Here is an 18,715-nt window from a genome sequence, read left to right on the forward strand (position 1 = left end):
CAGGCCAACCACTGAAAAAGGGGAGGATTCCTATTATGTTTATGGGGACTCCATTTACATACGGAATCTCCATAAACAAAATATAAATCACCTAAAAAATACAATTTCACCCCACTTAAATGAAAATAAGTGATCGCGGGTTCAAAATTAATTAAAATATCCTTTAATTAAACATTTCAAATGAGAAGTTAATTTTTTGAAAAATAAATGTAAACATTTTGAAATGGAACAAAATTTATCTAAACCAATTTTAAATGTAAGTGAGTGTTTAAATCATTTATAAAAATTATTTTATCATTTACTTTAATCCTTACGCTGGTAAAAGAAGGCCTTATGCTTGCTTTTACCAGGTATAAGGGTTTAATGGGTATTCGCTGGGCAGTAGTTGGACAAAAAGCCCAACTCTCTGCCGGCGAAAGTGGATTTACACGGATGATGAGGATCTGTGCAAGAAAATTTGACAGATCGCAAGTTTCGAGTTTTCGCGCATGCGCATCACTGTGCGTACACCATCATAGATCCCGTAAATTCTGGCCAATGAGTTGAAGCAGCTTGTATGAATGTCAAGATTAGTTGGGGAAAATCGTCCAGTCCTGGCCACAAACCTAACACAGTGGTGAGTAATATCTAATTATTCAACAGCTCTTAACAGTGGAATGATGCTAATGGTGACATTAAGAAAAGTAAATTTTTAAGATAGTTGGAGTTAAAATTAGATTTGTTTTAAAATGTGATTTAGGATAACATAAATATTTATAAGGTAACATCATATGTAGCTATTAACACTTGAACTCAAGTGTTTCAAACTAGTATTTCTATTGGTGGCCAAGGGTTAGAAATTGCGTAGCGCCCCGTCTGGGGCAATAACTTTTCAGGGAGCCCAAAAGTATCGCCAGGCGAAAAAGATTTGCTGCTGCGGGAACTTCTGCTTTAGCGCTCCAAGAGGGAATAAATTTTGCTCTACCTGACCACCACTGCCTTTAAATATCTCTTCCCAAGCAGCCAACCGAGGTGACAACATCTCCTGTAGCTGCCGTTGTTGATGACCGGCGATGCTGCAGGGGACAGGAACGAATTTTGCATCAGGAACTGTAACAGGGCACTGCACACTGGATGATGTCACGATCTACAGGGCTCAAGAGAGCGAGGCGTTAAGTGTTAGCGCCAGTGCAAAGCTGCCAGAGAGGTTAGCGGGCATCGGTGATTCCGCCACACCCGGTCGATAATCCCATAATGCCCCATTACCACCCCCCGCAGGTGCTAAAGGGATGCGCAAACCAGGCCAATTTCGCCCCCAAAGTTTCTATCTACTCAATAAAACTTCCAAAATTATATTTCAATGCATTGTCTATGAATGATGCTATTGCTATATATAATAATTTCTAAAATATGAGAAAATAAAAAATTGTTTTTGCTCCATAAACCCTACTTTCCAAAATAGCTTTAAAGCACATTACCTGGCAATTCAGGGTTACTATGGTAACAGCCATATAACAAACAGCGAAAAAGCTTTCATATGCTTTGCTTCTGAAGTACCTATCAGTAATGACAAACCACATCAATATGCTCAATGGCTTGATAATTTGCTTCTAATCATCGTAATAAATATTTTAATATATTTGAACAAAATTGTGTTTTTTAGAACTGCTGGGTAGAATAAGGTGTTGTAGAATAGATAATTGTTTAAAAGCATTTCACTAATACTGTGTACAATATAATAGTCCAGAATTTGCTGAAAAAGTAACGTGTGTGAACACAAACCATTATTAATGTGCAAGTCGGCCAGCAACTCGTGGCGAGGAAGAGATGCACAAGTTGCTGCTCTGCCATTAGCTTCGCAAAAATGGCACCTCGCCCTTAACCTCCTCTTGATTTTCATGAAGTTGCTGCTTTGCACGCACATTGATTGTCCATTAAACTCGCCACAGAACGTTAAGTCTAGTAGCGTAAATATCCTTTTAACTATGTGGTGAATGTTAATGACTGCCAATCAATCTCTCTTGCCTAGGAAGTGAACAATTAAAAGTGTGGAGACTCATTCCTTCAGAATTGTTGTTAGAGATTTTAAAAATGTCAAATGTTAAATTTTAAATTTATTTTTACTGTCCCTTTTTCTTTCTCTCATAATCTAGTCTTTATTTCCTTCTCTATTTCTCTTTCTGTATCTGATTTGACATTCAATTCACCCACTGTAATTCACTTTCCTTCTCAGTCCTTGCACTCTTTATTTCTCAATCCTTTAATGACATATACTGTTTGTCCTGTTGTTCACCAAGGTCCCAGATGCCCGGTGCCCTTGTTATATGCTGGCACTTCCAGCAACTTTTTGAGCAAAAACTGTTAAAACTGAAACGTGCACGAACAAGTCTAACTAATGGGGCAGATGCCCCACTCCAGCAAAATCTGGGCCAAAACAACATCTTATCTCATAATAGCTACTATAATTTTTTTTTAATCATTTGGTAACCCTTTTTTAATGGTAATTAAAAAATGCATGTACTTACAGCCAACCATCATCATAGCCACAGAAAATATCTTCTCCCCATCTGTGGTAGGAGCAATGTTGCCAAATCCTATTGTGGTAAGGCTTGTCATGGTAAAGTAAAGGGAAGATATATACAGTGAATCCTTTGTGGGTCCCCCTTCCCACTGTCCGGTGCCACTGGCATTAAAGTGGTAGGGTGTTCCAATACTTAGTCCCAGCTGATAGAGCCAGCTGTCTGTTTTTATTCTGTTGGTGACTTCATCGATGACCTCATAGTCCCCGATACTGTACCATATGCAGGCAAGCCAATGAGCTACTAATCCAAAAACGCAGACCAGGAGTACCAGCACGGCAGCACCGTATTCGAGATAATGGTCCAGCTTCCTGGCGACGCGGCCAAGTCTTAGAAGACGCACAACCTTCAGGGAACTGAATAGGCTGCTAATACCCTGAAATCAACAGATATTGAATCATGTTATTTTGTAAAGGATACCTAAAACAAAGAGAGAGTTGTATTCATTTGTCAAGACTATGTAGAAACAAAGGGCTATGGAGCCAAAGAGTGGGACTAATTGGGTAGCTTTCAAAGAGCTGGCACAGGCATGATGGGCAGAATGGCCTCTTTCTGCACAGTATGAATAATTGATTCTATAATAGTACCAGAAAGTATCTCACTTGATCCATAAATAATGAAGCCATGAGTAAGATCCATTGACAGACATCCCAAATGTTGCTTATAGTACAAATATTTATACGCTAATGTCACTATGGTGAACCATTGTTATTTGGTGCTGAAATTTTGTTTGTTGTGCAATTAGACTATAAAGTAATGGGTAGATTTCTTTAGTTGAGTGGAGTTACAGAGGGAAAATGAGCAGGGTGGATTGCATAACGGAGCATGATGCATGTCTGATTTTCCAATCTATCAATTGAATGATTATAAAATCAGCAGGTTCCATTAAGGACATGTGATTCTTCCTCAACTTTTCTCTATATCCTCAGCAACTATTTATGCCTATGTACAACATCGGAAAATCTGTCTCAATGTGACTTGTGCAGTGTAAAACTTCATGCAGTGAAAGGGTATGGGTAAAGAGCCAGAAAATGGGCTTTTGGATAGATGAGCTGAGCCAGGCATTATGAGCTCCTTCTATGCTGTAAATCTTTTTGGTTCTATGATTCAATATTCTTCCTAGCATTTCATACAATTCTGATACAGTGTGTTTCAATGATTGTCAAATTAAGTTTACAAACACTCAACATCAAGAAATGGATCAATTTCTGTATTGATTCTGGTACTTTTACTGATACATTAGTATCAAAAATACTTTGACTTTGTAACCTCAAATCACTAAAGGAAATCAAGTTTAAAAATTGATCCAAAGATTTATATCTACAGTATGAACTGGAATACAGCTTCCCACTGCTTCCCAATCATTCCTTTAAAACAAGCTAAGAAAATGGATCTATAGTCAACAGACAATTAAAAGAACATTTACATTCAGCTCGACTGGCATTGATTTATTCATTCTTGGGAAGTGGGTGAGCAACATTGACAGGGCTGTATTTGTCTGTTTCCCTGAGACCATTAAGAATCAACCACATAGTGTGGGTAGCATCACATGTAGGCCAGACCAGTTCAGGGAGTTAGTCCATCCCTAAAGGACGTTATAGTTCACATGCCAGACACGAGACTCCCAAAGCAAATGCTCTACCGGAGCTCCTTTACGGCAAACGAGCCAAAGGTGGGGAGCGGAAATGCTACAAGGACACCCTCAAAGCCTCCCTGTTAAAGTGAGACATCCCCACTGATACCTGGGAGTCCCTGGCCCAAGACCACCCTAAGTGGAGAAAGTGCATCCGAGAGGGCACTGAGCATCTCGAGTCTCATCGTTGAGAGCATGCAGGAATCAATCGCAGGCAGCGGAAAGACTGTGCGGCAAACCAGTCCCACCCACCCCTTCCCTCAATGACTATCTGTCCCACCTGTGACAGAGTCTGTGGCTCTCGTATTGGACTGTTCAGCCACCAAAGAACTCACTTCAGGAGTGGAAGCAAGTCTTCCTCGATTCCGAGGGACTGCCTATGATGATGATGATGATGATGATATTGAAAGGACGTTAGTAACCCAGTTGGGCATTTTACAACAAACCATATCACCAGACTTGTCATATTCAATTTCACAATTTCCTAGTCCAGTACCATAGCCACCGGACTGCTGCCCCCTTTGCAGATAGTATTATACCAGCCAAGTAAAAATGAAACCAGTGTAAAAACATAAAAGTTCCACATCGGTTTTGTACTTGGTATAAACATCCAAGCAGTGATATGCCAATATGGGTATTTTGTATTACTATTTTTGAGATTGTCATGATTTGACCAGGTCCACCTTTACACAGAACCTAACCTGCAAAAAAAGATGTCCTGCTGTGAGCATACAGGAGTTCTGATCAGCATGAGATAAAACTCAGAAATCCATGAAGCTAGTTTTGGGAACTAAAATACCATTTAGGACATGAGCAATCAAAACCGAATTCATATCCACTAATTCACTCCTCACACTGTTATCATGACATTTAATTTGACTTCAAAGTTCTTTATAGTCAGTCACCTACTGTTCTTTAATTAACATTCCTCAGGCAATGGATATGACTGGAATTTCTATGAAGTTCGAGGTATTGCTGCTGTATGTGTAGGCAGTGATATTCATTCTGATCCATTCCATGGAGCAGTATATTGCTCCTCCCACAAATAATGCTATCTCCATTTATGTGTAGTCACTTCTATATCTGGTTACATGCACAAACATCTGCACTTTCTGCCACTATATATAATTATTGCCACATTACATATGCAATTTGTTTGTGTACATTTTTGACAAACTTGTACCTAATCCACACCATTTGGCACTATTTATCGAATCGATCTTATCGAAACATATAAGATTATGAGGGGGCTTGACAAGGTGGATACAGAGAGGATGTTTCAACTGATAGGGGAGACTAGAACTAGGGGACATAATCTTAGAATAAGAGGCCACCTATTTAAAACTGAGATGAGGAGAAATTTCTTCTTTCAGAGGGTTGTAAATCTGTGGAATTTGCTGCCTCGGAGAGCTGTGGAAGCTGGGACATTGAATAAATTTAAGCCAGAGATAGACAGTTTCTTAACCGATAAGGGAATAAGGGGTTAAGGGGAGCGGGCAGGGAAGTGGAGCTGAGTCCATGATCGGATCAGCCATGATCGTATTAAATGGCGGAGCAGGCTTGAGGGGCAGGATGGCCTACTCCTGCTCCTATTTCTTATGTTCTTATGTTCTTATTTGCATTGTTATATTTTGTAGACATAATTACATTTGTCATTAATTTTAGATGTATCATTTTAAACAGTTTAAATTAAGCTGTCTTTTGTCACTGAATATTCATATTTTCAGGTACGACACAGGTTAGTAGGAATTTCCCACACAAGACTTCCCAGTTTTCTCATGTTTCCCACTGCTTTAAAAGGCTTGTTTTATTCCACATTTTACTTTTAACCAAATGAAACTCAGATTTGTAAACACACCAGTGTGACAAGCTCTTGTCATCTCAACTGTATCTCCAAAAATCAAGTATGTGGAGCAGTGGAAGCTATCCAGATCCTGTTATTGAAGACAAATCCTGGTTATTAGCTATCATTGTGTAAGTAGAATCATAGAATCATGCAGCACAGAAGCAGGCCATTTGAATCATCATGCCTGTGACAGTTCTTTGTAAGAGCTATCCACTTAGTCCCACTCCCCTTTACAAAATGTGTAGACCTTTTGTTTAGATCATGAACTTTGATTTTTGATGTCCACAGAATTACAGTTAGAAGGGCCTAATGCAATGACTATTAGTGTTCCTTTTACTTAGCTTTACTAAAGCTATGGTTCAGGATTTATGCAACTCTGAATCACAGCGAGGCAATAATACTCAAGGCCACTAATTTGCAGTTTGCATTGAAAACTTGAGAGAATCATGATTCCACACACACCAATAAAAATTTTGGATAATCTTCGAGTCCCTTGTAAAAACAAAAAATTAATCACTCATTTAACAGTGGGCTGATTGTAAGTAATTCAGGATAATTGAAGTCACTTAAACCTTAGCATGCATTTTCCAATTTATCGGTGCTTAGGAATCTTCAGAGTTCAACACTCATTAATTCATAGAACTAGTGAGGTTTATGGCACAGAAGGAGGCCGTTTGGTCCATTGTGTCTCTGCCGGAAATTAGTCCATGCAAGCTCCTGCCAGACACTGGGCTACTGCAAGGAGTTCGCATACTGGGAGGTGGGATTTCCTACAGCACGGCAAGTCTTTGAAAGGTTGTAGCAAATTGTTTATTTTTCTTCCTCAACCATCCTCCCTCCCGACCGCCCACCCTCCCCCACTCCCATACTGCTGCGATACAATAACCTTTACAATTACAAGTAGAAAGAAATTTAATGCTTGGCAATAGAAACAGGTGGAATTTTATTGCAGAATGTAAGTAAACAGATGTTAAATTTGAAAGCTGTTGTAAAGGCCGTAATTTTAACTTAGAGGTGGGTAGGGAGCGGGGGGGGTGGGGGGCGGAGGCAGGAAAGTGGTCGGGAAAACCGGGAGAACGTGTTTCCCGCAGAATCTACCAAATTTAACGGCTGGCCTGATTAGCATTTCAAAGCATTGATTTCTGCCCGCAGCCAGCCAGATGGAGAGCTGGCGGGTTGTTGGTCAGGTAGGCCTGTAGCACCACACAGGCCTACCTGGAGGGAGGGACGAAGGGATCGGGGGGCAGGATCAGAAACCAAAGGAGGAATCGGGGGGTCAGAGGGGGGCGATCACAAGGGGATCGGGGACCGGTGGTCGAAGGGGATCAGGGGCCGGAGGTTGGAGTGGAATCAGGGGCTGTAGGGGGCAGGCCTGAAGGCCGGAGGGGGATTGGGGGCCGGAAAGGGGATTGGGGGCTGGGAATCATAGGCCGGAGGGAGGGATCCCTGATCGGAGGTCTCGTGGGGCAGATTGGGGGCCTCGGGGGAAGATCGAATGGGTCGGGAGGTGTCCGATCATGAGGGTTGGTGAGGTAGGAACGTTGGATCCAGCAGGTAAGTGGTTATCTCCTGGATCCAGCAGGCCTCACCTTCTTTCAGCTGGTGAGTTCCCCGAGGCCCAGGAAACCCGACCAGCTAGAGTTACATTTAAAATGGTGGATCATCATGAGACACGGAGCCTCATTATAATAATTAAAGTGCCAATCTTCCTCCCGCGAGTGAGTTGGCTGCCCGCCTGCATTAAAACCAGAAGTGCGGATGTTGGAGGCGGGTTGGGATTCAGATTTTTAACTCTAACCTCCCAGCCAACCCCACCCGTTTTTTGGGGTTAAAATTCCCCCATGTTGCAATATTAATAAGGGACTGATGCTAGATGGAAAAGTAGAAAGTATCCTCAGTTAATGGAGTGTTTATAAGCAAATTGATGCTCCGATAAGAAATAGTGTATGTGAAATTAGCAAGTGGGGATAAAATCTGTAAAACTGCATAAAAAGGGCACAAACCAGTAAAGTGAGTGTCAAGTTTTGCCTTTGATGCAAACACAATGAACTAAGGCAAGTAATGATGCTGAGCGCACATATCTTTCAATTATTTTATTTTAAGTATCATTTTTGGATTTTGTACTATAAGCAGGATCTGTCAAGATCTTTTCTAGTACTACTCGGCTGTAGCAATACTTGCTGTAATGGAGACTTCATTGCATCTTGATTGCAGCTGACAGTGTTTATGGTAGTCAGCACACTCTGCCCAGAGAAAGAAACAATGGCTAAAGAGCTTATTGCAACTTTACTGTCGAACTATTTTGCATTAATGCATGTTCTAACCATGTAAAATAATTCTGTTGCCACAGCAGGCAATGCACTTGCTGTATACTCATGCTGGCTCTGCAATAAAATAACTCATAGACAAGAAACAACATTTTAGCATGTAGCTTTGATAATCTCTGAGCCCACGTGTGCTAAATGTCAACTGAGTAAGACGCAATCCCTGAAGTGATCAATTACCATGATGATAAGGAGTCTTTCAATAACTGTGTCTGATAATCCCAGCTTTATCCCATTAGAAATCGTCCTTGATGGATTGAAGTATTGAACTTTACATTTTAAATTAAATTACTTAAGTAAATGGATTTAATCACATTAGTTGCAGAAAAACAGGTAAAATATAAAAAAACACAATGATGCGATTTGTTTTTTGAGTGGAAAAGTAGGGAGGCTGCTGTTTTGTCAAATTCCCGGAACACCACTTCGACTTCCAAACTATGTTGTGGTGTTTTGTGCTGCATGTTCTCATTGCTGCCACTAAATTGGATAACTGGAAATCACAAATTAAGTTTCTTGATTCTCCCAAACTGGTAGCTGAAACCATTGGCAATGTTCAATTCATGGAACATATTAATATTAAACCATTAGATCAATGCTTCTGTTAAAGAATACAAATTTGAAGAAGACCATTTTGAATATTTGATTTTCTCTATGCAGTGGTCTCACAGGAATCAAATATTTTAGTATAGCCTAATCTAACTAAAACATAGTAAAAAAAATCATCATTTTCAAAGTTTTGTAATAGCGCAAGACAGCGATAATACAATAATGTCAGAAATCATTTCCCTATTTTCTGAAAAGGTGTAAACCGATGCATTATCCAATTTATTTTGGGTTATTGTCAGTAAATTTTCGACTAACAGCTGATATGCCCAGCAGCTTCACAATAAATAGCACCTACAAATTGCACTGTAACCTTGACATCTGTCTGCAGAAATAACTTTTCGTTATTGCAAATAATTAATGGCAAGTTGACTGCCCTGTTGCTGACAGCAGGACCATTTAAAAGCTGTTAAGTAATTCGATGTATCACATTTTACTTCCTGTGCATACTGAAGAGTGCTCCACTATCTTTTGAAACTACCGGTCAATTGGTGTAGTCGATAATAAAAAAACGTTTATGGTCTTTAGTTCACAACACTGGACTGCAGCAGTGCGTGTACTATAGGAATACTATATGAATCATCAAGTGCCCCTGAAAAGAACTACTTGTCAAATTTAAAGCTTTAAATCTTTATTTTAACAGCCTGTTTGCATTCTAAATACATCGTGTAATTGATCAAGCTTTGGAAATAAGAAATTTTAACATAGTAGAAGCAAACTCTCTTGATACCTGATTTGCTCTGATATTTATTTTAGTGGTATGTATGAGCTTCAAAGTCTTTAGCAGCTGTGAAAGTTTTGCCAGTCTTTAGTTTCACTAACAAGGAGCGTTCAATTGCAGCCACTTTTAATCTTGAAAAAACAAGCGGCATCATAAAGCCATCAACTTAACATCTGCTAATTAATTTTTAATGCAAAATCTATCAAAATCAGCATTAACAAAATAACTCAACACAGCCTGTAGCGAGGTTTTTATATGTCAGGGATCAGGAAATATGGGGAATGTTTAGCTTAATTAGTTGCTGTAGGGGCAAAGATTTGAGAATATGGAGAAGCCCAAATTTAATATAATTGGCCTCGTAAAATAATAACATTAACATCTACAAATGGCAGTTCTTGCCTTGATAGAATAAAAATGATAACTATGAGCAAGGTTTTTCTGCTGTGAGGCTGAAATCTGAATTTAGATCTTTTTAAAACAAAAGTGTCTTTTCACAACAAAAAATCATTGGAGTTCATGCCCACTTCCTTCTATCAAGTGCTCAGGTGACTACGTAGATCTTAACAAGATCAAATTAAAATTACATGAGGAATTCCAATGGTTGTTTTCAATTACATGGATAGAACTAGGATAGTCACCATACTGCTCCTCCCCATCTTACTGTGAGGAGGACAAGAGGATGTATTATGGAAGGGCATGTTAGAAATAGCCATGGGGAGGATGACATTTGGAAGCTTGAGGCAGGTAAGGAGCAAGTGGAAAGGGAGGGCAGGTAGAAAGCAGCATTGGGAACGTGTACAACGACTATGGATCTGAGAGGGGGATATTCCAGAGGGTCAGATGAGGAAGCAGGATACCAGACTTGAATGGAGAGGAGTGATTATAGAGTAATGGAAACAGGAGATGTGGGACCTTGGAGAGACAGAGAAGATGGAGACAATAGCAAGGGGAAGTCGGAAGCACTGACTGAGCAGGAGAGGGGAAACTGCTTGTGCTACCACATTCATATCATTTTTAAAACTGTAAAAAAATCTTCAGCTGCTGTTGAGGAGCAGTGGACGATTCTTCTCCCCTACGTAAAATTATTCTAGATGGGGCAGTATAGCTACATTAAAACTATATTAAAATATAGGAACTTCTAAGGAGAGTACTCTTTGTTTAGAGTGCTATCCCTTTTTTATGGAAGAAAATAAGTGTCAGTAAAATTTCTTTGATTTTATTTTAAAGAACGTCCATGTTATTGCTGGCAGGCAGAGTCTCAAGTAGGGTCTCACTCCCTGAGAGGGGCAATTTCAGCTCCCTGTTTTTTTCCGATGGTCCAATGAGGCTGTGGCACTCTGCAATGGTGGTGCGGTTTCCCTTACAGGGGAGGATACACTGCCGCTGCCACCATGTGTTTTTTTTTTTGTCGGCCGACTGCCATGTCAGCCCGACAATTAAGCCCCCGTGTTCGGCCGGGCCGCCAACAGGCAGCCTGGCATCCGCTCTTGGATGCCTGCCACTGGGCCGACCGAAACCCTTACTGGTGGTCCAGTGGACCGAAGTTTTTAAATCGCGAAAGCTCTCCCGTTTAAGTGAAGGGGAGAGCCACGGTGACGTGGCGCCATGATGACGTCATCGCAGCGATCACTCCGCACCGCCCCAACTTCCGCCCCTCAGGGGTTGTCACCGCCGCGTATCCGCCCCTCTCATGTAGTCACCGCCCCCATTAGGAGCGACTTCCAGATCCGAATAAAAAAAAACAACAAAGAGCGGAATTTCGCTGAAGAGGTGACCTCAACCACCATTGACAAGAGGATGATGCGGTAAAAACCATTGAAACGTGGTGCATGCGCCCTTTTTCGGGCGGGGGGGGGCAATTTTGGCCCCAGGAAGTCTTACTACAATTGTACAGGGCTTTGGTGAGACCACACCTGGAGTACTGTGCACAGTTTTGGTCTCCTTATCAGAGAAAGGACATACATGCACTAGAGGTAGTGCAACAAAGGTTCACCAGATTGATCCCTGGGATGAGAGGGTTGTCCTATGAGGAGAGATTGAGTACATTGGGCCTATACTCTCTGGAGTTTACAAGAATGAGCGGTGATCTCATTGAAACATATAAGATTCTGAGGGGGATTGACAGGGTAGATGTTGAGAGTTTGTTTCCTCTGGCTGGAGAGTCTAGAACTAGGGAGCATAGTCTCATGATAAGGGGCATGTTGTTTATGACTGAGATGAGGTGGAATTTCTTCACTCAGAGGGTTGAGAATCTTTGGAATTCTTGACACCAAAGGGCTGTGTCGGTGATTATATTCAAGGTTGAGATGGATAGATTTTTGGAATCTAGGGGAATCAACGGATATGGAGATTGGACGGGAAAGTGGAGTTGAGGCGAAGATCAACCATGATTTTATAGAATGGCGAAGCAGGCTCGAGGCCTGCTCCTGCTTCTATTTCTTATGTTCTTATGTTCAAAGAGAGATAGCCAAGCTTCCATTTCCTCTGTTAGTGCCCTGCTCGATGAGTGTGCCTAAATTCGTCCAAATAAATAAATGAATTAAATAAAGATACAAAGAAATTTTACACAAATGCAACCATAGGGAATTGAACCCTATGAAATTCACCTTGGGCAAAACAGGATATATTGTGTCGGCTGCCTGTTAAACGCCCCACCTGGTATTCGGTTCCAGTGACTTCAGTAGAACATAATACCAGGCAGTGTGTATAACAGCCAGCCCATGCAGTACCACCTGTTTTGCACTACCACACATGTCAAATTTCCAAACCTTCGGGGTTAAATCATGATGTGCAATATTAGCAAAGACATGAGTTGCCTCTTATTTTAACTGAGGCATTAACCTACCAAAATGACACGCAAAAGCATTTCTTGTGAACACATTACTAATATTGCACAGCATGATTACATGCATTAAGTGTCGTTTTTATACATGTCACAACTTTGTTATTGGTACCGACATTGTGTTAAGAATTAAAATTTCAGGAGTCTAGTAAAATGGCACCTGGGGTTCTGTCAGTTATTATTGCACATTCATACAATGTACATCAATGGATATTATGCTGAAAAATGGCTATCTGCAGTGGACTGAAACTGTAATACAGTCTCCCGTAAGATTCTGTTCATTGTAAGAATGGCTGGATAGTGCCATCATGTCAATGTCTGAGTCTTATCACTTGTGTCAGCAGGCCATTGGGAGCTCTACTCAATGCACTAACCTTTGTCTGCTGCTGTGATTCAATCACATAGCTCCTGACAACACCATTCACTGTGAGTAGTGCACCTGCTAAAGCATTATCCTGTTTATTATTTGATAAATATTCTTATCATGTACTTCAACTCCCTGTTATTCCTCTTAACATTTCCCTTTTACTCTTGATAGGCACTACAATAGAATTGCCTCTCACAACCAATCATTGAGAATGAATGCCTGATTATGATCACGCAACTTATGCGTGATCCATTGCTTGGAAATATGAAGACTAACCATTGCTGATCTTACTGCTGGTTCTATAGATTATTTTAAAAAACACACAATACAAACAAAATAAAATACCATAGAAATTCTTCCCGGGTGAGAAAGGGAAAATGGCAGCTCATAGTTTAGGTTTTCCAGTGTGGGCGCAGTTTACTCCCAAATGACTAGAAACAAGCACAAAGCTCAGCTGAAATGTAGGGAATAATTTTCACCTTCACCACTTGGACAGTGGTAAAAGCTGTCACAATTGAATTCCCATTGATTCAGTGTAAGGGTAGAAATACCTCCATAGTGTGCTGACAGTGTTTGAATTTCTATGGTCAGCTCATTAAGCATAATTATTCATAGCTCCATATGTAGCTTTGGACCTGTGCAAAGCAGTAACTTACTGTTGAGACGAGGAGGAAAGAATTGGAAAATTGCAATTCAGTTGCGATTTGAAGCGATGGGGGCGGGGGGATTCGGTAGCGCTAACTTTTGAAAGTTGAAAAAATTAGCAGCAGGCGATATTGATTTTCAGCTTTTAAAAAATTTGGTGTTTGCGGTCCTGGAAGGAAGTGAAACGCTAAATTTTAGTGCTCCGCTTCCTCCCTGGAGCGCTAAAGGATGCAGGCGGAGCCGTAGTGGTGCAGCGTGCACAATGTTCCGTGCAGCACTGCCGCGTTCCGAGGCTTCTTCCCTCCCTTAAAGGGAAGGGCCATCGCTGCAGGCTCTGCATTGGGACCAGTTAGTGGGTCCCCGATGGCAGCTGCGATCCAGCCCAATCAGCCCCAAGCACCCCAGAGAGTGCTGGGCTGATCGTCCGCAGCCCAGGAGAAGTTAAAAAAAATGGAAACTATTTTAGAAATGTTGCTACTTACCTTGGCAACCTCACCTTTAACTTACACCCCTGAAGCGCCCGGCCTCTCGATCAACGCCTTCTGCAGCTGTCGGTGTTTTCACCCGGGTCCAGGGTGCTACTAGGGTGACGCACATGGCTATGACTTCAAGATCGGGCGCAATGTCGTACTGCCGCCGCAAACCTCTCGCCGAAGATAGCGGGAGTTGTTCATCGCGCCGCGCCCGGCTGGTAAGTCGTTAGCGCCCCATTGAGGCGATAACGGAAGGTGCTAATGAGACCAATTTCTCGGCCATGGCCACAGAATAGAGGACTGAAAATTCTTAAAGCCTTTAGAATGGCTAACAAAAAAATCTAGCAGTTTTTGCCAAGAGTGGGTAAAGCAACAGTGAAAGGAAATTTAATCTGGAAGCATGAAACAGGATCTGCAGACATGTGATGGATCAGCCCACATTTGAGTTTCCATTTGAAAGCTGCTGAATGGAGGTGGAACTATGCCCACAGGCCAGCATTGTAGCATGCATGGAAGGCGGTGAAGACACGCATGAAGCCATAGCTAATTGATGCTGACACTGGCTGAGTCAAACCTATGCTGTATGTTACCTAGTGTCCCTACAGCAGGTGACACAGCTCTGTATCTGGCTTACTACCCTGTGTATTCAATTCACCACAGATATAGCCAGGTAGATGTGCTGGGGCCAGCAAACATGGTTGGTGGCATTTTTCAGGTGCGGCCAATCAGACTATGTGACTGACGATTATCCTGGTTACCATTCTTTCACGAAGTACCACTCTAGACATACTGCGGCCGGGGTGCTTCCAAAGGACATAGCAGCATCGTAGTTAGTCAGACCTTCACAACTTGTTTCGTGCCAGAGTCTCCTATTACAGCTTCCCTTGGGAATTGCAACCTAACAAAGCAATTTAGTCCCTAACAAAAGCAATGAGCACCTCTACAACAACAACAACTTGTATTTTATATAGCACCTTTAATGTAGTGAAACGTCCCAAGGCGCTTCACAGGAGTATTACTGTGATCTATCTGAAGGCGCAGGTGTGGGGGTGCAGCGGGTGGGCACAGAACACTTTTAGTGCTGCCTGACCTGTCTCAAATCTCCTTCTTGGTTCTCCTTGCTCCGAAATGCTTAGATATCAGCTGATTCCCATGGGGACCCCATTTGCTTTACTGTTTGAGCTGTGGGGGCAATAAACAGCAGCAGCAGAAATAATTACCTCAAAGGTTGCTGAAAACTTAAATGGGAGCTGAAAAAAATACCCCCAAAAATCAGGATTATTTGCAGAAGAGGCCTGAAAATTTCTCACTAAATCCGTTTACCCTTTAAATGAACTTTCTATATATAACCAATTCACCAGCAATGTAATATGGCAACTGTGATGTTATTTGCATCTCTACATCATTTGCACATATAGACCTTCGCACAGGAATTACATATGAGCAGAATTTTGTCCAGATAAGTGGGTCTTCTATAAGTTACTCACCTGCATCTTTCAGCAGAAAGGAATAAACTTGAAGGAGGCTAAAGGCTTTAGCCTCAATCACAATGGCAGCTGTCAGACTTGAAAAATAATTATAGGATTGACCTTTGGAATGGTAGTCGGTAAGTAACTCTTGCTGCGCGCATTCAGCATTGACACATTCCTTATATTTTGCATTGCACGGGTCAGAATCTCCAGCGTTTAGGTACAGTGGGCTGGATGCTCGTGACTGGTAAGTGGGCTGCATCTGATTAAATCATTGACTGAGGCAGAATCATGATTAAACACTGAGGTAAATTTTTGTCTGTATCACCTGGATGTAAGGTATTCCCTTTGCAAAGCACAGAGAGAAAAATCGAGCAGGGGGATTGCACACCTGTAAAAGAGCCTAATTACCCTCCGATTCATTTAAATGGAAGAAAAATCAGTCAAAGTGCATAATAAGCATTTTCTCCCAGCGCTCTCTCCAGGTAGCGTAGTGATTGTGGCAATGGTTATAGTGGTTATAGGGAACGGTAGCATAGTGGTTTTCGGGAACGGTAGCATAGTGATTATAGGGAACAGTAGTATAGTGGTTATAGGGAACGGTAGCATAGTGATTATAGGGAACAGTAGTATAGTGGTTATAGGCAATGGTAGTATTGTGGTTTTCGGGAATGGTAGCATAGTGGTTATAGGGAACGTTAGTATAGTGGTTATAGGAAACAGTAGTAGAGTGGTTATAGGGAATGGTAGCATAGTGGTTATAAGGAAGGGTAGTATAGTGGTTATGTTACTGGACTAGTAATCCAGAGGGTTGAATAAATGATCCAGAGTAATGAGTTCAAATCCCACCACGGCAGCTGGTGAATTTAAATTCAGTTAATTAAATAAAATCTGAAATAAAAATCTAGTATCAGTAATATCGGCCATGAAACTGTTGGATTGTCGTAACAACCCATCTGGTTCACTAATGTACTTTAGGGAAAGAAATATGTGCTCCTTACCTGGTCTGGCCTATATGTTACTCCAGACACACAGGAATGTGGTTAACTCTTAACTGCCGTCTAAAATGGCCGAACAAGCTACTCAGTTGGAACAAACCACTACGAGAACAATAATAAGATTAAACCCAGATGGAGCATCCAGCATCGACCTACGCACCAGCTTCAGACACGACAACGGCACACCCAATCCCAGTTGACCCTGCAAATTCTTCCTCAGTAACATCTGGGGAATAGTGTCAAAATTGTGAGAGCTGTCCCACAGGCTAGTCAAGCAACAGCCTGACATAGTCATAATCACAGAATCACAACTTTCAGCCAATGTCTCAGAATCCCCCATCACCATCGCTGGGTATATCCTATCAGATGTGGCAGCACAGTGGTATACAGTCGGAAGGGAGTGGTCCTGGGAGTCACAACATTGACTCCGGTCAAGCATGGGCAAGGAAACCCCCTACTGATTACCACATGTCGTCCTCCCTCAGCTGATGAATCAGTACTCCTCCATTTCGAACACCACTTGGAAGAAGCACTGAGAGTAGCAAAGGAAATCTGGGGGACTTCAATGTCCATCACCAAGAGTGGCTTGGTAGCACCACTACTGGCCGAGTTCTGAACGACAGAGCTGCCAGACTAGATGGAGGAGTCTGGGACAGTGGCTGAAAGTTTTGATTCTGTCAGAATGATTGTATCAGGTTGTAGTTTGATATCAAGAAACGACTGAGCGCACTGGATACAGCAAAGGCTATGGGCCCCGACAACATCCTGGCTGTCGTGCTGAAGACTTATGCTCCAGAACTAGCCGCTCCTCTAGCCAGCTGTTCCAGTATAACTACAACACTGGCATCTATCCGACAATGTGGAAAACTGCCGAGGTATATCCTGTCCACAAAAGGCAGGACAAATCCAATCCAGCCAATTATCACCCCATCTGTCTACTCTCAATCATCAGCAAAGTGATGGAAGATGTCATCGACAGTGCTATCAAGTGACACTTACTCACCAATAACTTGCTCACTCATGCCCAGTTTGGGTTCCACCAGGACCACTCGGCTCCAGACATTACAGATTTGGTCTAAATGTGGACAAACGAGCTGAATTCCAGAAGTGAGGTGAGAGTGACTGCTCTTCACATCAAGGCAGCATTTGACTGAGTGTGGCAGCAAGGAGCCCGGGTAAAACTGAAGTCAATGGGAATCAGGGGGAAAACTCTCCACTGGCTGGAGTCATACTTAGCACAAAGGAAGATGGCTGTGGTTGTTGGAGATCAATGATCACAGCCCCAGGACATCGTTGCAGGAGTTCCTCAGGGCAGTGTCCTAGACCCAATCATCTTCAGCTGCTTCATCAATGACCTTCCCTCCATCATAAGATCAGACGTGTGATGTTCGCTGATGACTGCACAGTTTTCAGTGCCATTCGCAATTCCTCAGATAATGGAGTAGTCCATGCCCGCATGCAGCAGGACCTGGGTGATATTCAGGCTTGGGCTGATAAGTGGCAAGTAACATTCATGCCAAACAAGTGCCAGGCAATGACTATCTCCATCAAACGAGAGTGTAATCACCTCCCCTTGATATTCAACGGCATTACCATCGCCGAATCCCACACCATCAACATCCAGAGGGTCACCATTGATCAGAAACTTAACTGGATCAGTCACATAAATAGAGTGGCAACAGGAGCAGGCCACAGGCTGGGTATTCTGTGGCAAGTGACTCACCTCCTGACTCCAAAAGGACTTTCCACCATCTACAAGGCACAAGTCAGGAGTGTGATGCAATGCTCTCCACTTGCCTGGACGAGTGCAGCTCCAACAACATTCAAGAAGCTCAATACCATTCAGAACAAAGAAGACCGCTTGATCGGCACCCCATCCACCACCTTAAACATTCACTCCCTCCACCACCAGCGCACAGAGGCTGCAGTGTGTACCATCTACAAGATGCACTGCAGCAACTCACCAAGGCCTCTTCGGCAGCACCTCCAAAACCCATGACCTCTACCACCTAGAAGGACAAGGGCAGCAGGCACATGGGAACACTATCACCTGCAAGTTCCCCTCCAAGTTAAACACCATCCTGACTTGGAACTATATCGCCGTTCCTTCATTGTCGCTGGGTCAAAATCCTGGAACTCCCTTCGTAACAGCACTGTGGAATTACCTTCACCACAAGGACTACAGCATTTTAAGAAGGCGGCTCACCACCACATTCTCAAGGGCCATTAGGGATGG

The 18,715-nt window shown here is 42.3% G+C and overlaps 1 protein-coding gene across 1 annotated transcript in view; it reads right to left on the reverse strand.

The window, feature by feature from the left end:
* Window positions 1-18,715, reverse strand: part of kcnh5b (potassium voltage-gated channel, subfamily H (eag-related), member 5b) — a 604,928-nt gene that overhangs the window by 379,975 nt on the left and 206,238 nt on the right. Inside the window, 3 exon segments of the mRNA XM_070877933.1 lie at window positions 2,505-2,934; window positions 6,792-6,807; window positions 11,898-11,962. Of these exon segments, the coding sequence (XP_070734034.1) occupies window positions 2,505-2,934; window positions 6,792-6,807; window positions 11,898-11,962 (511 nt within the window).

This window comes from Pristiophorus japonicus, chromosome 4, assembly GCF_044704955.1.
Source record: "Pristiophorus japonicus isolate sPriJap1 chromosome 4, sPriJap1.hap1, whole genome shotgun sequence".
Taxonomy (NCBI): Eukaryota; Metazoa; Chordata; class Chondrichthyes; family Pristiophoridae; genus Pristiophorus; species Pristiophorus japonicus.